Here is a 26,568-nt window from a genome sequence, read left to right on the forward strand (position 1 = left end):
AGAGTGGCCAGAAGAAAGCCATTACTTTCAGCAAAAAACAAAATGGCACATTTTGAGTTTGCGAAAAAGGCATGTGGGAGACTCCCAAAATGTATGGAGGAAGGTGCTCTTGTCTGATGAGACTAAAATGTAACTTTTTGACCAACAAAGAAAACGCTATGTCTGGCGCAAACCCAACACATCACATCACCCAAAGAACACCATCCCCACAGGGAAACATGGTGGTGCCAGCATCATGCTGTGGGGATGTTTTTCAGCAGTCGGGACTGGGAAATTGGTCAGCGGGAAAGATGGATGGTGCTAAATACAGGGATATTCTTGAGCAAAACCTGTACCACTCTGTGTGTGATTTGAGGCTAGGACGGAGGTTCACCTTCCAGCAGGACAATGACCCCAAACACACTGCTAAAGCAACACTTGAATGGTTTAACCACTTGACGACCGCCTCACGCCGATGTACGTCGGCAAAGTGGCACGGACAGGCAAAATCACGTACAGGGTACGTGATTTGCCTTCCGCGGGTGGGGGGTCCGATCGGACCCCCCCCCGGTGCCCGAGGCGGTCGTCTTTTGTCCAGCGGCGATCGGTGATGAGGGGGAGACCATCCGTTCGTGGCCCCCCCCTCGCGATCGCCGCCGGCCAATGAAAACACTCCTTTGCTGCTGTATGCTAAACAGCAGCAAAGGAAGTGATGTCATCTCCCCTCGGGTCGGTATTTTCCGTTCCGGCCCGAGGAGAGAAGACATCTATGTGAGTGCACAACACACACACACACAGTAGAACATGCCAGGCACACAAAACACTCCGATCCCCCCCCCGATCCCCCCCCCAATCACCCCCCCCCCCCCTGTCACAAACTGACACCAGCAGTTTTTTTTTTTTTTTTTTTTTTTCTGATTACTGCATAGTGTCAGTTTGTGACAGTTACAGTGTTGGGACAGTTAGTATTACCCCCCTTTAGGTCTAGGGTACCCCCCTAACCCCCCCTAATAAAGTTTTAACCCCTTGATCACCCCCTGTCACCAGTGTCACTAAGCGATCATTTTTCTGATCGCTGTATTAGTGTCGCTGGTGATGCTAGTTAGTGAGGTAAATATTTAGGTTCGCCGTCAGCGTTTTATAGCGTCAGGGACCCCCATATACTACCTAATAAATGTTTTAACCCCTTGATTGCCCCCTAGTTAACCCTTTCACCACTGATCACCGTATAACTGTTACGGTTGATGCTGGTTAGTTTGTTTATTTTTTATAGTGTCAGGGCACCCGCCGTTTATTACCAAATAAAGGTTTAGCCCCCTGATCGCCCGGCGGTGATATGCGTCGCCCCAGGCAGCGTCAGATTAGCGCCAGTACCGCTAACACCCACGCACGCAGCATACGCCTCCCTTAGTGGTATAGTATCTGTACGGATCAATATCTGATCTGATCAGATCTATACTAGCATCCCCAGCAGTTTAGGGTTCCCAAAAACGCAGTGTTAGCGGGATCAGCCCAGATACCTGCTAGCACCTGCGTTTTGTGCCTCCGCCCAGCCCACCCAAGTGCAGTATCGATCGATCACTGTCACTTACAAAACACTAAACGCATAACTGCAGCGTTCGCAGAGTCAGGCCTGATCCCTGCGATCGCTAACAGTTTTTTTGGTAGCATTTTGGTGAACTAGCAAGCACCAGCCCCAGGCGTCAGATTAGCGCCAGTACCGCTAACACCCACGCACGCAGCATACGCCTCCCTTAGTGGTATAGTATCTGAACGGATCAATATCTGATCCGATCAGATCTATACTAGCGTCCCCAGCAGTTTAGGGTTCCCAAAAACGCAGTGTTAGCGGAATCAGCCCAGATACCTGCTAGCACCTGCGTTTTGCCCCTCCGCCCGGCCCAGCCCAGCCCACCCAAGTGCAGTATCGATCGATCACTGACACTTACAAAACACTAAACGCATAACTGCAGCGTTCGCAGAGTCAGGCCTGATCCCTGCGATCGCTAACAGTTTTTTTTGTAGCGTTTTGGTGAACTGGCAAGCACCAGCCCCAGGCAGCGTCAGATTAGCGCCAGTACCGCTAACACCCACGCACGCACCGTACACCTCCCTTAGTGGTATAGTATCTGATCGCATCAATATCTGATCCGATCAGATCTATACTAGCGTCACCAGCAGTTTAGGGTTCCCAAAAACGCAGTGTTAGCGGGATCAGCCCAGATACCTGCTAGCACCTGCGTTTTGCCCCTCCGCCCGGCCCGGCCCAGCCCACCCAAGTGCAGTATCGATCGATCACTGTCACTTACAAAACACTAAACGCATAACTGCAGCGTTCGCAGAGTCAGGCCTGATCCCTGCGATCGCTAACGTTTTTTGGTAGCGTTTTGGTGAACTGGCAAGCGCCAGCGGCCTAGTACACCCCGGTCGTAGTCAAACCAGCACTGCAGTAACACTTGGTGACGTGGCGAGTCCCATAAGTGCAGTTGAAGCTGGTGAGGTGGCAAGCACAAGTAGTGTCCCGCTGCCACCAAAAAGACAAACACAGGCCCATCGTGCCCATAGTGCCCTTCCTGCTGCATTCGCCAATCCTAATTGGGAACCCACCGCTTCTGCAGCACCCGTACTTCCCCCATTCACATCCCCAACCAAATGCAGTCGGCTGCATGAGAGGCATTTTTATGTCCTCCCGAGTACCCCTACCCAACGAACCCCCAAAAAAGATGTCGTGTCTGCAGCAAGCGCGGATATAGGCGTGACACCCGCTATTATTGTCCCTCCTGTCCTGACAATCCTGGTCTTTGCATTGGTGAATGTTTTGAACGCTACCATTCACTAGTTGAGTATTAGCGTAGGGTACAGCATTGCACAGACTAGGCACACTTTCACAGGGTCTCCCAAGATGCCATCGCATTTTGAGAGACCCGAACCTGGAACCGGTTACAGTTATAAAAGTTAGTTACAAAAAAAGTGTAAAAAAAAAAAAAAAATATGAAATAAAAAAAAATAGTTGTTGTTTTATTGTTCTCTCTCTCTCTATTCTCTCTCTCTATTGTTCTGCTCTTTTTTACTGTATTCTATTCTGCAATGTTTTATTGTTATTGTTATTGTTATTATGTTTTATCATGTTTGTTTTTCAGGTGTGTAATTATTTACACTTTACTGTGCTTTATTGTTAACCATTGTTAACCATTTTTTTGTCTTCAGGTACGCCATTCACGACTTTGAGTGGTTATACCAGAATGATGCCTGCAGGTTTAGGTATCATCTTGGTATCATTCTTTTCAGCCAGCGGTCGGCTTTCATGTAAAAGCAATCCTAGCGGCTAATTAGCCTCTAGACTGCTTTTACAAGCCGTGGGAGGGAATGCCCCCCCCCCCCCACCGTCTTCCGTGTTTTTCTCTGGCTCTCCTGTCTCAACAGGGAACCTGAGAATGCAGCCGGTGATTCAGCCAGCTGACCATAGAGCTGATCAGAGACCAGAGTGGCTCCAAACATCTCTATGGCCTAAGAAACCGGAAGCTACGAGTATTTCATGACTTAGATTTCGCCGGATGTAAATAGCGCCATTGGGAAATTGGGGAAGCATTTTATCACACCGATCTTGGTGTGGTCAGATGCTTTGAGGGCAGAGGAGAGATCTAGGGTCTAATAGACCACAATTTTTTCAAAAAAGAGTACCTGTCACTACCTATTGCTATCATAGGGGATATTTACATTCCCCGAGATAACAATAAAAATGATTAAAAAAAAAAATATGAAAGGAACAGTTTAAAAGTAAGATTAAAAAAGCAAAAAAATAATAAAGAAAAAAAAAAAAAAAAAAAAAAACACCCCTGTCGCCCCCTGCTCTCGCGCTAAGGCGAACGCAAGCGGCGGTCTGTCGTCAAACATAAACAGCAATTGCACCATGCATGTGAGGTATCGCCGCGAAGGCCAGATCGAGGGCAGTAATTTTTCCAGTAGACCTCCTCTGTAAATCTAAAGTGGTAACCTGTAAAGGCTTTTGAAGGCTTTTAAACATGTATTTATTTTGTTGCCACTGCACGTTTGTGCGCAATTTTAAAGCATGTCATGTTTGGTATCCATGTACTCGGCCTAAGATCATCTTTTTTATTTCATCAAACATTTGGGCAATATAGCGTGTTTTAGTGCATTAAAATTAAAAAAAGTGTGTTTTTTCCCCAAAAAATGCGTTTGAAAAATCGCTGCGCAATTACTGTGTGAAAAAAAAAAATGAAACACCCACCATTTTAATCTGTAGGGCATTTGCTTTAAAAAAATATATAATGTTTGGGGGTTCAAAGTAATTTTTTTGCAAAAAAAAAAAACTTTTTCATGTAAACAATAAGTGTCAGAAAGGGCTTTGTCTTCAAGTGGTTAGAAGAGTGGGTGATGTGTGACATAAGCTTCTAAATGTTGTGCATAAAATGCCAGGACAGTTCAAAACCCCCCCAAATGACCCCATTTTGGAAAGTAGACACCCCAAGCTATTTGCTGAGAGGCATGTCGAGTCCATGGAATATTTTATATTGCGACACAAGTTGCGGGAAAGAGACAAATTTTTTTTTTTTTTTTTTTTTTTTTGCACAAAGTTGTCACTAAATGATATATTGCTCAAACATGCCATGGAAATATGTGAAATTACACCCCAAAATACATTCTGCTGCTTCTCCTGAGTACGGGGATACCACATGTGTGAGACTTTTTGGGAGCCTAGCCGCGTACAGGACCCCGAAAACCAAGCACCGCCTTCAGGCTTTCTAAGGGCGTGAATTTTTGATTTCACTCTTCACTGCCTATCACAGTTTCGGAGGCCATGGAATGCCCAGGTGGCACAAAACCCCCCCAAATGACCCCATTTTGGAAAGTAGACACCCCAAGCTATTTGCTGAGAGGTATAGTGAGTATTTTGCAGACCTCACTTTTTGTCACAAAGTTTTGAAAATTGAAAAAAGAAAAAAAAAAAATGTTTTTTCTTGTCTTTCTTCATTTTCAAAAACAAATGAGAGCTGCAAAATACTCACCATGCCTTTCAGCAAATAGCTTGGGGTGTCTACTTTCCAAAATGGGGTCATTTGGGGGGGTTTTGTGCCACCTGGGCATTCCATGGCCTCCGAAACTGTGATAGGCAGTAAAGAGTGAAATCAAAAATTTTCACCCTTAGAAATCCTGAAGGCAGTGATTGGTTTTCGGGGCCCCGTACGCGGCTAGGCTCCCAAAAAGTCCCACACATGTGGTATCCCCATACTCAGGAGAAGCAGCTAAATGTATTTTGGGGTGCAATTCCACATATGCCCATGGCCTGTGTGAGCAATATATCATTTAGTGACAACTTTATGAAAAAAAAAAAAAAAAAAAAAAAAAAGTGTCACTTTCCCGCAACTTGTGTCAAAATATAAAATATTCCATGGACTCAATATGCCTCTCAGCAAATAGCTTGGGGTGTCTACTTTCCAAAATGGGGTCATTTTGGGGGGTTTTGTGCCACCTGGGCATTCCATGGCCTCCGAAACTGTGATAGGCAGTGAAGAGTGAAAGCAAAAATTTACACCCTTAGAAATCCTGAAGGCGGTGATTGGTTTTCGGGGCCCCGTACGCGGCTAGGCTCCCAAAAAGTCCCACACATGTGGTATCCCCATACTCAGGAGAAGCAGCTAAATGTATTTTGGGGTGCAATTCCACATAGGCCCATGGCCTGTGTGAGCAATATATCATTTAGTGACGACTTTTTGTAAATATTTTTTTTTTTTTTTTTTTTTGTCATTTTTCAATCACTTGGGACAAAAAAAATAAATATTCAATGGGTTCAACATGCCTCTCAGCAATTTCCTTGGGGTGTCTACTTTCCAAAATGGGGTCATTTGGGGGGGTTTTGTACTGCCCTGCCATTTTAGCACCTCAAGAAATGACATAGGCAGTCATAAACTAAAAGCTGTGTAAATTCCAGAAAATGTACCCTAGTTTGTAGACGCTATAACTTTTGCGCAAACCAATAAATATACGCTTATTGACATTTTTTTTACCAAAGACATGTGGCTGAATACATTTTGGCCTAAATGTATGACTAAAATTTAGTTTATTGGATTTTTTTTATAACAAAAAGTAGAAAATATCATTTTTTTTCAAAATTTTCGGTCTTTTTCCGTTTATAGCGCAAAAAATAAAAACCGCAGAGGTGATCAAATACCATCAAAAGAAAGCTCTATTTGTGGGAAGAAAAGGACGCAAATTTCGTTTGGGTACAGCATTGCATGACCGCGCAATTAGCAGTTAAAGCGACGCAGTGCCAAATTGGAAAAAGACCTCTGGTCCTTAGGCAGCATAATGGTCCGGGGCTCAAGTGGTTAAGGGAAACATGTAAATGTGTTGGAATGGCCTAATCAAAGCCCAGACCTCAATCCAATAGAAAATGTGGTCAGACTTAAAGATTGCTGTTCACAAGTGCAAACCATCCAACTTGAAGGAGCTGCGGCAGTTTTGTCAGGAGGAATGGGCAAAAATCCCAGTGGTAAGATGTGGCAAGCTCATAGAGACTTATCCAAAGTGACTTGGGGCTGTGATAGCCGCAAAAGGTGGCTCTACAAAGTATTGACTTTAGGGGGGTGAATAGTTATGCACGTTGACTTTTTCTGTTATTTTGTCCTATTTGTTGTTTGCTTCACAATAAAAAAAAAAAAAACATCTTCAAAGTTGTGGCCTTGTTCTGTAAATTAAATGATGCAAATCCTCAAACAATCCATGTTAATTCCAGGTTGTGAGGCAACAAAACACAAAAAATGCCAAGGGTGGTGAATACTTTTGCAAGGCACTGTAAGTTTTGAGTGGAGGACAGCGCACAGTGGCTCAGAGCATCTGAGAGATTTAGGACATTGGGGTTTATTTACTAAAGGCAAATAGACTGTTTACTTTGAAAGTAAACTTTTACATTGCAAAAGAATTTTCCCTGAGCTTAATGAATGTTATGAAAAGTCACTTTGCAAAGAATACCCTATCATGCAACGAAGACAAAAAAATATATATACATTTGCTTGCACTTGATTTGATAATGGAAGTCAGCAGAGCGTCACCTCATTCACCAAGCTAAGGGAAAATTCCCTTGCAATGTAAAAGACCTATTTTCCTCTAGTAATTCTTCCCCAGTATTCTTAGTTCTTGAATCTTTGGATCCAACCAGCCTATCAATATTACCTTAGAAATCTCTGTAGTGTACCCTTTTTTCAGGTAGAGAAAATCAGTCAAAGAAATCCAAAGCTATTGGGCTCCAGTAGCTCCACAGTCTCAGCACAGTTGGGGATCTTGTTCTTTACTTGACCCATCTTTTTTTTTAAAACTGTGTTTTATTGTCATTTTCATCACAAGAAATGCAATAGCAACATTTCATATGTAATGCATAATATAAGCATAACGACATCTCGCTACCAGAGGTTCTCGCCCAATGAGTAGATTGCATTAATATTTTTGCAACCCAGATGCATTATTTTACATTTTTCCAAATTAAACCTCATTTGCCATGTAGTTGCCCACCCCATTAATTTGTTCAAATATTCTTGCAAGGTTTCCACATCCTGCAGAGAAGTTATTGCCCTGCAGAGATTGAACTGTTTACCCCATCCTCCAGGTTTATGAATAAATTAAATAAGATCGGTCCCAGCACAGAACCCTGGGGGACCCCACTTTCCACCCCTGCTCATTCCGAGTGCTCCCCATTTATCACCACCCTCTGAACTCGCCCTAGTAGCCAGTTTTCAATCCATGTACTCACCCTATGGTCCATGCCAATGGACCTTACTTTGTACAGTAAACGTTTATGGGGAACTGTGTCAACTGCTTTTGCAAAATCCAGATACACCACGTCTATGGGCCTTCCTTTATCTGGATGGCAACTCACCTCCTCATAGAAGGTTAATAGATTGGTTTGGCAGGAACAATTCTTCATGAATCCATGCTGATTACTGCTAATGATACCGTTTTCATTACTAAAATCTTGTATATAGTCCCTTATCATCCCCTCCAAGAGCTTACATACTATTGATGTTAGGCTAACTAGTCTGTAATTCCCAGGAATGTATTTTGGCCCTTTTTTAAATATTGGTGCTACATTGGCTTTTCTCCAATCAGCTGATACCATTCCAGTCAGTAGACTGCCAGTAAAAATTAGGAATAATGGTCTGGCAATTACTTGACTGAGTTCCCTAAGGACCCTCAGGTGCAAGCCATCTGGTCCCGGTAACTTATTAATGTTAAGTTTTCCAGGTGTATTTCTAATTCTGCCCTCTGTTAGCCATGAGGGTGCTTCCTGTGATGTGTCATGAGGATAAACACCGCAGTTTTGGTTACTGAAGCCCCCCCCATTCCCTCATGAAGATTTAGGAGAAGAATAAATTCAATACCTTCCCAATCACCCCATCCTTTGTAACTAGATGTCTTTCCTCATTCTTTATGGGGCCAATACGATCTGTCCTCCTTTTTTACTGTTTATATACTTAAATACATTCTTGGAATTTTTTTTTGCTCTCCTCCGCTATGTGTCTTTCGTGTTGTATCTTAGCCGCCCTAATTGCACCCTTACAATTCTTGTAGAATTCTTGGTAAAGTCTGAATGCTGATGATGATCCCTCAGCCTTATATTTTTTGAAGGCCTTCTCTTTTGCTTTTATATGCATTTTTACATTGGAGTTAAGCCATCCAGGACTTTTGTTTGCTCTTTTAAATTTACTCCAATTTACTTTATTCTATTACAGATAAAAGACCTGATGTTTGCAAACATTTAAGCCGGCCATACATGGATCAAAATTTGGCGGGTTCAGCAGGGACTGGCTGAGTTTCAATCTGTGTATGGGCAGGGAGATTGTTCTGAAGTCGATCTACCGATCGACTTCGGTACAACCACCCTGCCAGATTTTCCCCACTTGATCAGTGCTACAGGCTATAGCCGGCAGCATTGATCAGTGTATTCTAATTGCAGGGAAGGATTCCCTCATCCACCTCAAATGTGCGGATGGAAGAATCAGGTCCACTTTTTTGTTCAACCTGTTGATTAAAAAAAAAAAAAACAGATACACCCATCGGCTGCCCAAGTGTTCCTTTTATGTATTAGAAATTAGTTAGCAGGTCTGAATGTACTTGTAAATCCAAAAAGTAACCCCATCTGACGTCACTACTCACTAAATGTATTTAAAGTGGAATTTCACTCTCCCAATCAACATTAATTATGTTTAATTCTCATGCTACTAGCATTAGTATATAGATAGGAAAGTATATCATACAGTGCAGCAGAAATATTTTTGTAACCTTGGCCAGATCTGTGCCTTGGCACGATTCTGTCTGAGCTCTTCAGGTAGTTCCTTTGACCTCATGATTCTCATTTGCTCTGACACTGTGAGCTGTAAGGTCTTCTATAGACAGGTGTGTGGCTTTCCTAATCAAGTCCAATCAGTATAATCAAACACAGCTGGACTCAAATGAAGGTGTAGAACCATCTCAAGGATGATCAGAAGAAATGGACAGCACCTGAATTAAATATATGAATGTCACAGCAAAGGGTCTGAATACTTAGGAGCATGTGATATTTCAGTTTTTCTTTTTTAATAAATCTGCAAAAATTTCAACAATTCTGTGTTTTTCTGTTAATATGGGGTGCTGTGTGTACATTAATGAGGAAAAAAAATGAACTTAAATGATTTTAGCAAATGGCTGCAATATAACAAAGAGGGAAAAATTTAAGGGGGTCTGAATACTTTCCGTCCCTACTGTATTTACTTGTTTTGAACTTTTTTTTTTTTTTACATTTCTTCAATTACTTCCTGGTTTCATGCCTAGGCAAATGATGTTATACATCCCAGAAGTCTTCAGGAGGGGAGGAGAGGAAGAGGGGTTTTCTCAGCTAAGCACACCCTCATGTATGCTTGAGCTAATGGCAGATGGATGCCAGGAAGTAAATGCCACATGAATCATTTGCCCTTCTTCCAGATGGCTATGACCAGAAATGCTAGGAGGCGTTTTTCAAAATGATTTCTAAACAGAATAAAGCATAGAGACATGGATGGAAGGGGGAGATTGCTTTGAATATTAAAAATGAATTAAATACAGGCATACCCCGCTTTACATACACTCACTTTACGTACACTGGCAAGTACGGACACATTGATCTCTATGGTCAGCTTGACATAGCACTGCTCCCGGTTTTTAACATTGGCGTCAATGGAAAATCTTGGTTAACTTGACATGGCACTACCATGCCACATATCCAATTTTGGGGTGAGGCAGCTTGCCTTGTATTCAGTTATGCCTGTAAATGACTATTGCAATGGAGTACATGCATTGAGAAGAGAAAAAAGGTATTGTAAGTAAACCCCCCTATCGTTTTCAGCCAAGGAAGCTGCCATCTTTGCCTCTGTTTAATCTTCAACTGCCATGATGCTGAACATGTGATCATTTATGACACCAGCCTTTGAATGGTTTAATTGAGAGCAATTGAGAGCACAACCAATGGGAGTGTTACATTTCCAGAACGTGCCAGAAATGAAACTGTTTTATAGATGGGTTTACTTCTCCTTTAAGTAAATTTTCATTTACATACATGCTCTGGTCCCATTGTGTACTTAAAAGTGGGGTATGCATGTATTGTTTTTGGTGTGGTGCTCAGGAGCAGTGAAGATCCGCTTTAATTACACAGAGCAGAATTTTGTGTACACTCCTGAAAAATGTAAAGAACACTGACCTGTATGTCTCCATTCTCTCTGACTGTTACCTGTGCTGTGCAGCACGCATAGGCTGGAAGCATTGGGATAGGAGGATGTGACTAACTATCAGATAGGGATTCTATTCCTTCCCATCAAATCTAACAGATGAACTTTAACATCTGAGAGTACCACTTCACTCAGATCGGTCAGATTTAAAAAAAAATACATTTTAGTATTAATTAAAACTAAGACCTCAGCAACGTTCCGTGCCTTGGGTACTCAATTGGCTTTCAGCGACCATGTGTCTACAACGTCCTTTCAATCATCTGCTTTGTTTCACTGATATTGGCTTTCTTCCAGTCAGTTGAACAAGCTACCTATGAATATTACATGAAGTTGGGTAACAAGAAACAATACAACTGTGTAACAGGTACACAGACATGCATACTTATGCTATGAATGTGTATGTCTATGTGAAGAGCAGACACACGCATTGCCAGTCCTGAACCAGAGAAATAGAAGTCAATAAGCTTCGAAAATTCAACCCGGCTGACATCCCCCCTCTTCACTGTATCTTTTGTAGCTTGAGATCATCAGAAATCATAATTGATACTGTCCAGTTTTAACTCCAGACTAAGAATATTTATTTTCAAATGGATGTAAGTGGTTTCAGCATTACCGGTAGATTTACTGTCCATGCAAATATTTATTTCTACTGCTCAGCCAATTGCACAATTGCACATACAGTTGAACATGGTACTAACGATATATGCAAATGTGAGTGAAAATGCGTAGCGCTAAAAGCATATAAGCAAAAATTTAAACAAAAAGGTACGGATGGCCGCACTCCAATGAAAACGATTTCTTTAATGTTATAATAAATCCATGCAGCAAGGATAAAACCACTGACGTGTTTCACACTGTTACAGCAGGTGCTTATTCAAGTGGTGGCGCAGTAATTTACTCACATACTGGCATTATATAATTTTTTTTTTTTTTTTTTTTTTTTTGGAAACCGTCATTTGTAGTCATAAATTGAAAGTTCATTTAAAATGTTAAATGACAAAAAACAGTAAATCATGCATTTTTGATGCTTGAATCAATTCTAAATGAAAAAAATATATAGTATATTCCTAGTAAATTTGTCCATTCCTAGTAAATGCCCATACTGAGTTATTATTTAAAACAGAGTAACAATTTGGAATCGGATCAACCACCTGTTTTTACCGCCACCTGCTCGCTCATGTGAAAGAGAGCTAAAAGCTTTGACAATGAATTACAATCACACAAAAGACCTCAGGTGGCACAGCATCTTTTGTTAGCATGCACCACAGCCGCCAATCAGATGCAAACTTTCATTCCAGCGATACTAGCGCAGACTTCTATACCTTTAGACCCCTTACGCACTGGGGCGTTTTTCAGGCGCTTTAGCGTTAAAAAAAGCGCCTGTAAAGAGCCTGAAAGAAGCCTCATCTGCAATCCCAATGTGCAAGCCCGAGTGCTTTCACACTGGGGTGCTGCGCTGGCAGGGCATCAAAAAAAGTCCTGCAAGCAGCTTCTTTGAACGCTTTCGTGTTTCTGCCACCGGGCTGGGTGCACCGATGGCCCGAGCCTTTTCACGCTGCCAGCACCCGAAAAACGCCTGAAAAACGCCCCAGTGTGAAAGGGGTTTGAAGCAGCGCTTTACCAGGGTTTTTGGGCGCTGGCAGTGTGAAAGGGCTCGGGCTTTCACATTGGGATTGCAGGTGAGGCTTCTTTCAGTCGCTTTAAGTCGCTTTTTTTTAAAGCTAAAGCGCCTGAAAAACGCCTGAAAAACGCCCCAGTGTGAAAGGGGCTTAAAACAGCAAAAAAGTTACCAAAAAAATCTAAAGGACAGAACACTGGAGAAATTGTTCTCAGCTATCAATCCTTCAGATGACAGTTTTCTATTACAGATACAATTATCTGATGTACCGTATAAATGTATTATTAGAAATTAGTTGGTACACTCTGTGCTGTTCTGAATGTAAATCCAATAATAACTGACCCCCATCAGAGCTCATTATCAATGTCCATACTGGAACTTTCATTTAATAACACAAAGGTTTTACTCCCTGTGTGAGCTCCTGAAAAGAGCACTGCTCGGTATGCCCAATTGCCCATACACTTTGACTGTTAAGCTGGCCTTACACTGTTTGATTTTTAGCAACTTCCTGATGAACTTGACAAAATTTACTTTGATGGCCCTCACCCACCAGATAGCCTTCAATTGAAGGAATGGGGTGGGAAATTGATGCATAAATGGTGGCTGCATCCAATCAGATGCAACCACTGTTGGGGTAACCTGACAGCAACCCACAATGGCTGTCAGAATATAGCAGCCGCACAGGGAGGTATGTCCATCTGCAGGCTGTACTAAAAAAATCAAGTAGTATAAAACCAGACTGGATCATCTTTTATCGCCTCTATGGCCTTGGTGGACCATAGCGACATTGTGACATCACTTTTTGACCCCAGATCCCTCCATAAAGAGGACCTGTCATCCTTATTTCTATTACAAGGCATGTTTAGATTCCTTGTAATAGGAATAAAAGTAAAAAAAAAAATTTTAAATCAAATGGACAGCATAAATATAAAAAATGCGACATAAAATAAATAAGAAAAAAATAATTTAAAGTGCCCCATCAATCTGTGCTCGCGCACAGAAGCAAACGCATACGTAAGTTGCTCATATGTAAATGGTTGTCGCACCACACATGTGAGGTATCTTCATGAATGTTAGAGTGAGAGCAATAATTCTAGTACTAGACCCCCTCTGTAACTCTAAAAAGGTAACCTGTAAAGGCATTTGAAGCATCGTTTATGAAGATTTTTAAGTACCATAGTTTGTCACCATTCCACGAGGGTCGCAAATTTAAAGTGTGACATGTTAGGTATCTATTTACTCGGCGTAACACCATCTTTCATATTATACAAACAAAAGGGGGTATATATTGTGCTTTGGTTTTAATTCATTTAAAACTTATTTTTTCCCAAAAAATTGCGTTTGAAAACCCGCTGCGCAAATATCACGTGACATAGAAAATTGCAAGGATTGACATTTTATTCCCTAGGGTCTCTGCTAAAAAGTATAATTTTTCCAATCGATATACAGCTATCACATGACCCAGATCTTTCCCTGCAGACAGGCGGGGAAAGATCTGGGTCATGTGACAGCTGTATATCGATTAGGAAAAAGGTACTTTTTTTAGCAGAAATAAGCAGGAGGAGCTTCTAGTCCTCTGCTGCTGGTCACATGTTTAAAATTAAAAAAAAAACAGCCTTCAGACTACAGAGTACAAGTGAATACTTAATATCAATAAACTGTTTTAAATTGTCATACAAATTTATATTTGAAATCAAATCTTTATTATTTTTTAAGAAATAACATTGTGTTGGTGGATTTCTGCCAGTCACAGGCTGTGTCACACCCCTCCAGCCTGTGTCTTAGAATAAAAGGGAGGTGATTCCTTCAATAATCTACATGTAATACCCTACCCCATTGTGTTTAGCTGGTTAGTGGACATGGAGGAGGAGGAAGGAAGTGGGTAGTCATTTACCACTGAGTATATGTCCACATGTGTGACTATATAGTCACATGGGCTGCACGAATGTGAGAAAATGCTCAGCATAGAAACTCAATGAAAACTGAGCATGTGCAGAGTTTCCACCACAACTGCAAAATCCTTAGCTGAATTGGGGACATAAGCAAAAGGTGGAGATAAAGAACAGTAGGATCAACCAGGTTTTTTGCAGAATACGGAAAACAAATGTCATAGTGACTGAGTGAGTATGAACAGCATGTAATACAGCAATTATTGATAGTTTTTTATGATGTGGATTTAGTGACACTTTAGGTAGAAACATCCACTGCATGTTTACTTTAGGGGTTAGAGGAGTGTAGAGACCTTCTCCCAAAATAAAAAAAAATAAAACAGATTTCAGTGACTATGTTGTGAACTTTGAAGATTAAAGTCCATTTATGGTCAAAATTTAAAATCATATATTTATTTCCCCTTTGTATTTCAGTTATTTCCAGCCTACTCCTGTCTGAGCAAAAATTAAAACGCACACTGTGACTTTAGATCTCCTTTCATTTTCCTTTAATGCTTATATTTGTAGATACAGAGATGAGCAAGGGCTTGTTCTAATATATATTTGTATTGCTCTTTTAGTATACGTACTTTAGTGTGCATGATCTGGACACAGGTTCACTTTAAAGTAGGCATCACTAATGTCAGCACATAGGTGGAGACCAGAACCAGCTGCTGGAGGGGTGTAGAAGACTTCTACCCAACCAGCACCACACACTCTTCATTACCTCACACCAACCTGCAGTTCTGCTCCTTATCTCCCTTCAAGCCTCTTTTATCTCAGCAAAGCAGTATAGAAGTGGGGCTAGCTGCAGTGATGGCAGTAGAGTATTGAACTACCATGTCACTGCCCACAATACTACCCCTTTTTGACATTCTCTTCTCTCCCCACCAGCCTCTCTTCATTACTGGAGTGTACCGCAATACAGCAGAGTACAGTGGCAGTGGACAACAGTAGTAGAGAAATAGCAGCTAGCAGTGCCCCATCCACCCTTCACCAAACATAGCTCCAGCAACTCCTAAGACCCTGTCCACACCATAATGAGGCAGGGGGCTTTTGGAAGTTGTACTGTATAGGAGAATACCTAGAAAGCCCTGCAAACCTCTCTCACTGGCAGTTATTAATGAAAGATAGTCCTTGCAGTGATGTCACAAAGGAAGAAAACGAGAATATCTCAGTTAAGGTGAAAACTCTTTTTGGTCCATTTTAAGGTTTTAGAGAGAAAGTTTGTAAACATTTATGTTTTAGACCTCATTCAGACCTGAGGGATTTGAAGTGTTATTTGAAGCTTCAGCTCTCAAACACTAGGATTTTCATTTTATTCAAAGGTGCTCATTGATACCTGAGCGTAGTGTCACTTGAAGCTCACCACACAAAAAGTTCATGAGCTTCTTTTGGGCAGAGTCATGTGTTTTGGCATCAATAGACTTTAATGGAAGAGCCTGAAAAAAGCATAAAACACACTTCTTGTGCTTTGTTTTTGCTCGGTTTTCTTGTTTAGCCACTTGCTTTCGATTGGCTAAAAAAAAAAAAAAAAAAAAATACTTGTGCCTGAAATAACCAAAGACACCCAGTTTAAGTGTAAATGGGGCCTTACTGTTCCCAGAGATCAGCTTTAAAACTTCAATGCCATATTAAAATATCTAAAATGTGTGTTTTGGCGAGTAAAGTTTTTTTTATGCCTATATTAGCAAAATAACAGACTCATAAAGTTGAATTTGGGTTTTTGGTCAGAGATACCCAGATATTAAATATTAAGCCACTAACAGACTTTTTTGATAAGGCGGTGTAAGGATCAAATCTAAACAGCAAATTCTGGGAGACCAGTAGAAACCATTTTGATGTTTGATGTCAGATACCTATTTATTTGTGATTTGCTAAGTACAGTTGGCTCTACGACTTATGGAATAAGTCAGCGTTATTTAATTTTTTCCTTTATCAAAAACAAGGAGAGCAGCTTCACCAACCTCATGCAGCGTGAGTCTCTTTCCTTCACGTCTCTTGGAGTCACTCCTTCCATATATAGCACTGTGCCTTCTAATCTCCCTCTCCTTCCTGGGCCCTCCGTCTGCCATGTGAAAGATATGGCCCAGCGACCTCCCCAGTTTTTTGTTTATTTTAAGCATGGATCGCGCCTCAGCTATATCACCACGAGGCAAGCCTTTCATCAGCCTCTCCACACTGTCTGATATCACCTGTACCATGTCAAGGTCTAACCTTTCACCTCCTGGGCCATATGGCATTCCTCTCCCATCTTCATCATCATCCACATCATCGTCATCTGCTTCATTCTGATCTGGAGAAACCTGCACTGTCCAAGTTCTGCCATCCAGTTGTACAGGTGATCTTTTCTCATGCTGTTCCAGCTGCTCTGGGACACCAAAACCTGCAACGGTTTTGTTTAGGCTTTCAGAATTACTAATAACACCATTACATTGTCTACCAACCCTTCCCATTGTTTCAGATATCTTGAATAAAGGTATGCTGGTGCTTATAGGGACATTTCCCAAAGGTGGCTGGTTGAACAGTCCTGGATTAGTAGCCCAGTCTCTTAAGGCTTTCTGTAATCTTCGAACATGGAGAGGCTTTGTTGCCATGCCAACCAAAGACATGATCTCCAAAAATTCATCTTCTCCAGCTTCACAAAGCTGCTGCACATCATCGCCACCCTGCTGGATGAAGGTGTCATAGTAACCCAGTAAGTTGGCTCTCTGCAGGACACGATACAGCTGTAACTCACCCAGGGTACGAGGGAGTGAAGATGTGTCTGCACAGATTCTACAAGTTAAAACAAGAATTAAATATTTAAATTATGTTTGTAGTTTGCATTGTGCAACAAATATTGGGAGTTAACAAATACATTTCAGGAAACAAAGTAATAATAGTTTATAATTAAAGTGACCTCATTATCAACTTTAGTGAAAATTTTGTATTCACTTTGAAATTGCTAGAAAATTTTGCAACTCAAGGATGAGTCAATTCCCTAGCACATCATAGCCCTCTACTCTTCTGGGAATGTCTAATTCATCTGTGCTGGACCTACTTCTCTGCCTCTCCCTTCACCTCCCTATATAACATTTTTAATGCATCTTTCTATACTTGAAGGGTTTTAAAGTGATAAAACACAGGTAAATGTGTGTGTTACATCAGTGTTAGGTGATCTTGCTTGTATTTACAACATATTTTAATGTAAGAGTCTAAGTGTTAGATGTTCATGATCCTTGTCAATAATAATTACCTTGCAAATTTAAAGTATAACTAAAGGTTTTAGTTTTGGATAGAGTAGAGAGAGATCAGAGCGCTTGTCAGTTTTTATTGCTGTCTGTGCTTTTGTTAAGAAGATTCCCCCTTTCTATTTGTCCTGTTTACCGTTATCATTGAAAGTGAAAGTAAAAGAAAATCCCAAATATTGGGTTGTCCCCAGAAAAGTAATAGAGGGGAAGTCTTCCAATGGGGACACTAGTTCTGGTGACCTGGGAGTCCCCAAGAAATGTCCTTAATTTGCAGTGATTTCTTCTCACTTCCTGTTTGGCTATGGGACAGAAAGTGAAGGGAAATCACTGCAATGGGACATAGATGGCAAAAAAAATTCTGACAGGGGTTATAACCCTCCCTGGCTCTATCCAAACTAAAAGAAAATTTTTTCCTATAGTTCTACTTTAAGTTTCTCATCTTGCCATGACTGACATGATCAAGAGGTCCTACAAAGTCAGTACTAAGGTACTACATGCAATCATTAGAGAAAACACAAGTAATCCACCCAGAATTTTGCTAGAAATAACAGACTTGTTTCCTTTTCAAATCATTTCAAACACCACTCAAATATCACCATAGGGATTAACAAGAGAAATTTTAACATGTACGGCAAAGCTAATTGATTCTTTCTATCTTTGCAATTTACAGAATAAGGTATTTTTATTTTGTATATCAGCCTTTCCTAACCTTTTTTTTTAGCATTGAGGAACTCTTCAAATAACTTTCCAGTTTTGAGGAACCCGTGCTAATATTTACTATAGTCACAGCTCATGGTACATTAGTGTGATGGAAGGTATGATCCTTACACTTGTGGTCATTGGAAAGAATCCCTCCTTACAGATAGCTAAAAAAAGATAATTGTTGTCAGAGGTTACTCATCTAAGAGACAGAAATTGCAAATTGCTCTAGGAACCCCTAGCAACCTCTGGAGGAACCCTAGAGTTTCACAAAACCCTTGTTGAGAAAGGCTGCTCAGTATCATTTTTAAAGTGTGCCGCATCCATCTCCCCTTGGAAATAGTTAATTGCCTTACACAGAAGTTCCCTTTTTGAACAATGTGTTTGTTGAGTGGCACTGCTATTTCGCTAAGGTGTCATTATATTGTTATTGTATACAAGCTCCAGAGAAGACATGTACTTTACTTTAAAAATGACTGTAAAGCTATTAACTCCCACATGCTGCGATTGAGTGTATGTTTTATACTTCAATAGTCAGAGTTTTAATTAACATTTTACATTAAAAAAAAGCTTGATCATCCAGTTGGAAAATAATTACACCTTGCTGGGAGATTCAATAAATAAAAATAAATATGCTTCCATGAAACACTATAGTAGCTGAATTGAAAAAATATATTTGCTCACACTATGGGGCTTAGGAAAAGTGAGCAAACATTGACAATTTCAGGTGCCTATAGAAACAAGTTGGCTTTCAAATAATTTCTGTAACACAAAACTAAAATGAAGCAAAGAAGTAAGTTGCTTGGAGCAAATAAATATTTTTTTCTTAGCACACTTTTCATACTTCAGCATATAAGAGGTATCTCATCATTTGAAATATTTTACAAGAATGTGTTCTGAAGATTGTCAGTTTATTAACCACTTAAGGACCAGCCTCTTTTTGGATTTTAGGTGTTTACATGTTTAAAACAGTTTTTTTTTTTGCTAGAAAATTACTTAGAACCCCCAAACATTATATATATTTTTTTCTAACACCCTAGAGAATAAAATGGCAGTCAATGCAATACTTTTTTTTGCACCGTATTTGCGTAGCGGTCTTATAAGCACACTTTTTTTGGAAAAAATTCACTTTTTTGAATAAAAAAATAAGACAACAGTAAAGTTAGCCCAATTTTTTTTTATATTGTGAAATATAATGTTATGCCAAGTAAATTGATATCCAACATGACATGCTTCAAAATTGCGCCCGCTCGTGGAATGGCGTCAAACTTTTACCCCCAAAAAATCTCCATAGGCGACGTTTAAAAAATTCTACAGGTTGCATGTTTTGTGCTACAGAGGAGATCTAGGGCTAGAATTATTGCTCTCACTCTACCGGTCGTGGCAATAGCTCACATGTGTGGTTTGACCACCATTTTCATATGCGGGCGCTACTCACGTATGCATTCGCTTCTGCGCGCAAGCTCGTCGGGACGGGGGTTTTTTAAAATTTTTTTTTAATTTTTATTATTTATTTTACATGATTTTATTTATTTTTACACTGTTTTGAAAAAAAAAATTGTGTCACTTTTATTCCTATTACAAGGAATGTAAACATCCCTTGTAATAGAAAAAAGCATGACAGGACCTCTTAAATATGAGATCTGGGGTCAAAAAGACCTCAGATCTCATATTTACACTAAAATGCAATAAAAAAAAATGACATTGAAAAAAATGTGCCTTTAATAGGCATGGGCGGAAGTGACGTTTTGACGTCGCTTCTGCCCAGCAGTGTCATGGAGATGAGTGGGCGCCATCTTAGCCTCACTCGTCTCCAGGCACAGAAGGGAGAAGGACGTGATTGCCTCCACCGCTACCGATGGCTCCGGTAAGCGGCGGAGGGCACCGGATCGCGGCGGGCCCCTCTCCCGCCACCGATAAAAGTGATCTCGCGGTGAATCCGCCGCAGGGACCACTTTTATCTTAAAGCTGACCGCTGCAGGAAAACGGGGATACCTGGGTTATGGCAGCTAGCTGCTGCCATAACAACGATATCCGCCACCAAAGTTTGGACGTACATCGGCGTGCGGCGGTCAGCAAGTGGTTAAGATTACCATCTTCAGATTGTGAGGACTACAGTCCTTCTCCATTCTATACATGGGCGTCCGCATGGGGGGGCAAGTGCTCCCCTCCGGAGCAAGGTGTCTGCACATGCAGCCCTCAAAAGTTCCACTCGCCTGCTCACATTTGGCGCAGGGGCAGACTGGGCTGACAGTTTCCTGCCTGATCCTTTCTGGCAGAAGTGGTGCGCCCATCAGAGTGGCCTGGAGGGGGGCTCCCTGCCCCTGGGCGACTCTAATGTCCTGTACAAAAGACTGCATCGCTTCTGCCAGAAACGATCAGCTAGGAGACTGTCAGAAGGATCAGGCAGCCGGATCACACAGAGCAGGGATCTCCCACTGAGACGTGGCTTGTATATTTATAGCCAGTCGCTGTCAACCAAAGTCCAGCCTCCTGGACCGAAATTGGACCAGTGTGCTGTCTTTTAGAGTAGCCGGTCTAGGAGGCAGGACTTCGTTTGACAGAGGCTATTCATATACAAGCCGTGTCTCAGCGGGAGATCCCCGCTCTTTGTCATCCGGCAGGCAGATCCTCCTGATGCCTCCCTAATGCATTGCTGGGCACTGATGAGGCTGCATGTATGGGCAATGACATGCTGAACTGATGGGCAATGATACGCTGCACTGATGGGCAATGATATGCTGCACTAATGGGCAATGATACACTGCACTGATACGCTACACTGATGGGCAATGATGGGCTGCATTGATGGGCAATGATATGCTGCACTGATGGGTAATGATACACTGCACTGATGGGCAATGATACGTTGCACTGGTGGGCACTGATAGGCTGCACTGGTGGGCACTGATAGGCTGCACTGGTGGGCACTGATAGGCTGCACTGATGGGCAATTATACACTGCACTGATGGGCAATGATATGCTGCACTGATGGGCAAAAATACACTGTACTAATGGCCACTGATATGCTGCACTGATAGGCAATGATACCCTGCACTGATGGGCAATGGTAGGCTTGTCTGATGGGCACTGATAGGCTGCACTGATGGGCAATGATAGGCTGCACTGATGGGCAATGATAGGCTGCACTGATGGCCACTGATATGCTGCACTGATGGCCACTGATGGGGCTGCACTGATAAGCTGCACTGATGGGGCTGCACTGATAAGCTGCACTGATGGGCACTGATAAGCTGCACTGGTGGGCGCTGATGAGGCTGCACTGATGGGCACTAATAGGCTGCTCTGGTGGGCACTGATATGCTTTATGTTAATATTGTTAAAATTGTTGTTAATATTTTTTTTTGGAGCTTAATTCTGCATAAAACCTTTAACAGTGTAATTTCATTAGATCATTTACAAGGGCGTGTTTAGGGTCAGACTTAGGGGCAGTGCAGGGTAGGGGTAAAAACAGATTAGAAATTGCTAATCAGACAATGGCAGCTTGATCCTTCTATTCAAGGAGAAGTCCAGCCTGAGCTTTTTAGGCTGGGCTTCTCCTATGGGTCACAGGAGTGCAATTTGTTTTGCACTTCTGTGACCTGTTTTCAGTGGAGTGCGGTCTGAAATCCGCTAACGTCACCAGGATCAGTTGAGGCAGCGCTTCATCCTGACTTCCGAAGTCTGGATCCGCCAGCTGCCTTGACTGATGGCTGTCTCAGCGTCTCAGTGAGCCACTCTGAGAGTCAGAAGCTCTCCTCTCGAGGGAGGGGCGAGAACTGAGCCATCGGCTGTGTTCGGTGACTCAGTTCTCAGTGCAGAGACGCCAGGGGACAGCTGCAGCATCGGTCTGATGCTGCATCCACCTAGGTAAGTATGAATAGCAAAAAGCTTTTGCATCAGGTTTCTCAAACCTTTGCATGCTTGTGCTTTATATGGTGAATAAGCCCCTCCCCTTCATGACATTGTCAAAAAGGGGCGGAGCATGGGTGACCTTAAAATGATGCCCCCCTGAAAAAAGTTCTGCGGACACCCAAGATTTTCCTATATGTAACAATCTTTACACAGGAACTGTGTTGTTTCCAGGACTACCAGGTGTAAAAAAAGCAAAAAAAGCAAAAAGGAAATTGAGGCGGGCACCTAATCCAAATAAGCTGCTATATACTACATTTTTTATTTTGGGCTTAGATACACTAACACTTTCCTGAATTAACGAATAAAACTGTTGTTATGATACCTCCTGTTTAATGGGTGGTTCTATGGTAGGCTCCAACGCCTGGTACTACATGACCTTTTGTGGCACACACCTTACAGCCATCACCACACTTCTCAATTTTAAAACATGACCTCATGCTATTTTTATATTGCTATATTGATAATACTTGTGCTTTTGTGTTCCCCTTTATTTGTAGGTAAAGCAGTCAACAACAAGCTCACTGTATTTCCAGCTCTTCCCCTACCCCAGGGGACAATATGGTAAAAGATCTTATTGATATATAATCTATACTTTATGACATAATTGACATGTGTTAGTAAAACCGTACGTACTGTAACATCACAACTACTTCGTGCATCCTGGAAGATTATATCTTGTTTCTTTCAGGACAAATTGGGCTTTTATTTGGTGGTAAATGGTAATGGATATCTCCTGATGTTTTTTTTTTTTTTTTATTATCAAAGGAAAACTGGACAAAAATAGCAAAAAGAATAATTTTGTTTAAAATGTAGCTGTATATTTCTTGTTACTACCATAACTTACCACCAAAGAACAACCCACGATACATTTTCCTGCGCCTGGCGATCACAACGATACTACGTGTGTATATTATTTGATGTTTGTATCCGTAGTACAGCCCAGAAACAATAGTGTGCATTTTGCTGTTTTTATCCTACCTAAAAACACACTGACACTGACACTTATTTAAAAAATATGAATATATACTGACCCTGACCTTTGACCCTGACCTATGACCTGTACTTGACCTAAAAACTAACCCTAGCACTCAGCTACAGTGCTCAGCAAAAATTAGTACACCTCAACAGATTTGTCAGAAAACCTTTACTTTACTTTCAGAATCAATATTTTCTTTGGAACACTATACTACAAAATATTCCCACAAATGCGGGCCATTGATTGCAACCAAAATTTGTTAATTTGTACACACAAAAAAGTATTTTTTCCTAACAAATTTATTCAAGACCATGTTGCAAAAATTAATACACCCCGATGAAAGTCTTATGCTGGCCATTTACTATACGAAAAATTGGCCGAAAATCGGTCATTTAGACCGTTCGTTCGGTTTTTCGGCCAGTTAATGGGCACAAAATCGATAATAATTGGGACGTTTTTGAGCCGAAAAAACTAAGTACAAGGTTGGAAATTTTATGCCGAACGAGCGATAAATCAAAAGGTTAATGTGTTTCCCGTCTGAACTGTCTGCACTAGGTATATGTAAAAAAACGAACAAATAAATTATTTATTGATGTCCACTGAACGATTTATCGGTCATTACATGATGGCACAATCGTTTGCGGTCACGGCTGAACGTTCGTTTTTCGAAAATGGGTTCGGCCGATTTTTCGTATAGTGTATGGCCAGCATAAGGAGCAAAGCTAAATTTTGGACAACAACATCCTAATTAACAAGAATTCAACTACAGGTGAGTCTAATTATTAATTAAACAGGTGTCCAGCAGACCGTTGATTATAAAAGGGTGTTATTTAACAAAGAAAACCGCTCCCATTTCATGCTGTCAGCAATGGAACCACATGGAAGAGAAATGTCATAAGGCCTGAGAAGGAAAATAAATTCTTTACACAAGAAAGGTGAAGGGTACAAGAAGATAAGCAAAGCTTTTCTTATCAGTCAGAATACTGTAGCAAAAGTGATACAAAAATTTAGATTGGATGGAATTGCAACCATCTTCACAGAGACGTCCAGTTCATCCAAGGAAGTTAACACTTTGACAGGAGCATCTTCTGATGAGAAGAGTTGAAGAAAATTGCCATGCAAGTTCACTGCAGTTGGCTAAAGAAGTAGAAAGCCAATTATCTGGTATGAAGAAATGTCTGAATGTCAATAAAATTACCTTTATTGAGTCCAAAACTTACAAGACTCCATACAGCATACAATACAGCTAACAAATTTTACAACATACTCAGTGCTTAATCATAGCTTAGTAGACAGCCAAACTGGGGTGATTGTTTCCCGTGACAAAATTTGACAAACACTGCAGAGGAATGACATGCATGGGTGTCGTCCACGAAAGAAGCCTCTCCTAAAGCCCATGCACAAAAAACTACAGGTGAGTCTAATTATTAATTAAACAGGTGTCCAGCAGACCGTTGATTATAAAAGGGTGTTATTTAACAAAGAAAACCGCTCCCATTTCATGCTGTCAGCAATGGAACCACATAGAAGAGAAATGTCATAAGGCCTGAGAAGGAAAATAAATTCTTTACACAAGAAAGGTGAAGGGTACAAGAAGATAAGCAAAGCTTTTCTTATCAGTCAGAATACTGTAGCAAAAGTGATACAAAAATTTAGATTGGATGGAATTGCAACCATCTTCACAGAGACGTCCAGTTCATCCAAGGAAGTTAACACTTTGACAGGAGCATCTTCTGATGAGAAGAGTTGAAGAAAATTGCCATGCAAGTTCACTGCAGTTGGCTAAAGAAGTAGAAAGCCAATTATCTGGTATGAAGAAATGTCTGAATGTCAATAAAATTACCTTTATTGAGTCCAAAACTTACAAGACTCCATACAGCATACAATACAGCTAACAAATTTTACAACATACTCAGTGCTTAATCATAGCTTAGTAGACAGCCAAACTGGGGTGATTGTTTCCCGTGACAAAATTTGACAAACACTGCAGAGGAATGGCATGCATGGGTGTCGTCCACGAAAGAAGCCTCTCCTAAAGCCCATGCACAAAAAATCCCACCTATAATTTGCCAGGGCCAATGCTGAAAAAGAAGAAGACTACTGGGACTCTGTACTCTGGAGTGAGTAGACCAAGATAAATGTTTTTGGGACTGATGGCTTTAAAACTGTATGGCGTTGCAAAGGTGAGGAGTACAAAGAAAAATGCGTGGTGACTACAGTCAAACATGGTGGGGCTACTTGAGTGCTGCTGGTGTCAGGGAGCTGCATTTCATTGATGGTATCATGAATCACAGATGTACTGCTCTATATTGAAAGAGAAGATGCTACCATCACTCCAGATCTTGGTTGTCATGCACTTTTTCAACATGTCACTGATCCCAAACACACATCTAAGGCCACTGTTGCATTTCTGAAGAAGAAGAGGGTGAAAGTGATTCAGTGGACAAGTATGTCTCCTGATCTGAACCCAATTGAACACCTATGGGGAATTCTGAAGAGACAAGTTGAGCATCTCTCTCCATCCACCATCCAAGGCTCTAAAAGAGGTCATTCTTGAAGATTGGAAAAAGATAGATGCAGTAGTTTTTGTTGTGGGGTGTATTTATAACTAATTTGAGTAAAACTGAAGATTTTGCAATCTAAGTTATATTATTAACCTTACTTTCATGTAATGAGGTAAACAAATGTTCTATAAAACAGTTTTGTCAACATTTTTGGAAATTGTTCTTGTGTTCATTGAGATATTTATTAAAGCCTTACTTTTCAAAAAGGGTCTATTCATTTATGTTGAGCACTGTAGATCAAACCTTCATCTAGGTATTTTTTCTTTATTTTTATTTTATTTACACACAGCTGTTTGTTTATCTCTCACTGCAAGGAGAGAGAGAGATACATTGTATCTGTTTTCCCCATTCACAGAAAGAGAAACACAGGGACAGGCTTTGCAGTGACTGATCACTATGATAACCAATCAAAGGCTATCACAGTGATCAGGTGACCCCCAAACCTTTAGATCCAGGTCCTGATCCTTACTACAGGATCTAGGACTCCCTCTGAGACCCCAGTCTCTGTGCTAGTAGCGTGCTGTGATGCGCGCTTCCAGCAAAAAACAAATACGCATATATGTGGCCTCACAGAAAAAAGCCCAGTCCAGTGAGGCTGCATACAATGCCATCCACTAGATTTTAATTAAGGGTATCAGAGTAAAGGGGGCTGAATACAAATGCATGCCACAATTTTCAGATATTTATTTGTAATTTTTTTTTAAAACCATTGATCATTTTCCTTCAACTCTACAATTATATGTCACTTTGTGTTGGTCTATCACATAAAATCTCAATAAAACACATTTATGTTTTTGGTTGTAACATGGCAAAATGTGGAAAATTTCAAGGGGTATAAATACTTTTTTTAAGGCACTGTATATGCATACTGTCAGCGTGAAGGGGTTAAATTACTCCCAATAAA

The 26,568-nt window shown here is 41.0% G+C and overlaps 1 protein-coding gene across 2 annotated transcripts in view; it reads right to left on the minus strand.

Annotated features, from left to right (window-relative positions):
- The window catches only part of NAB2 (NGFI-A binding protein 2), a 122,744-nt gene that overhangs the window by 67,845 nt on the left and 28,331 nt on the right, over positions 1 to 26,568 (minus strand). The window contains exon 2 of one of the 2 annotated variants that reach the window (XM_073613832.1): positions 16,244 to 17,054. The exons of the other annotated variant lie outside the window; for it this stretch is intronic. Coding sequence (XP_073469933.1) covers positions 16,244 to 16,888 — 645 coding nt within the window. The 5' untranslated portion in view covers positions 16,889 to 17,054. The remainder of the gene's footprint in view (positions 1 to 16,243; positions 17,055 to 26,568) is intronic. 2 annotated transcript variants of the gene reach the window in all.

This window comes from Aquarana catesbeiana, linkage group LG02, assembly GCF_042186555.1.
Source record: "Aquarana catesbeiana isolate 2022-GZ linkage group LG02, ASM4218655v1, whole genome shotgun sequence".
Taxonomy (NCBI): Eukaryota; Metazoa; Chordata; class Amphibia; order Anura; family Ranidae; genus Aquarana; species Aquarana catesbeiana.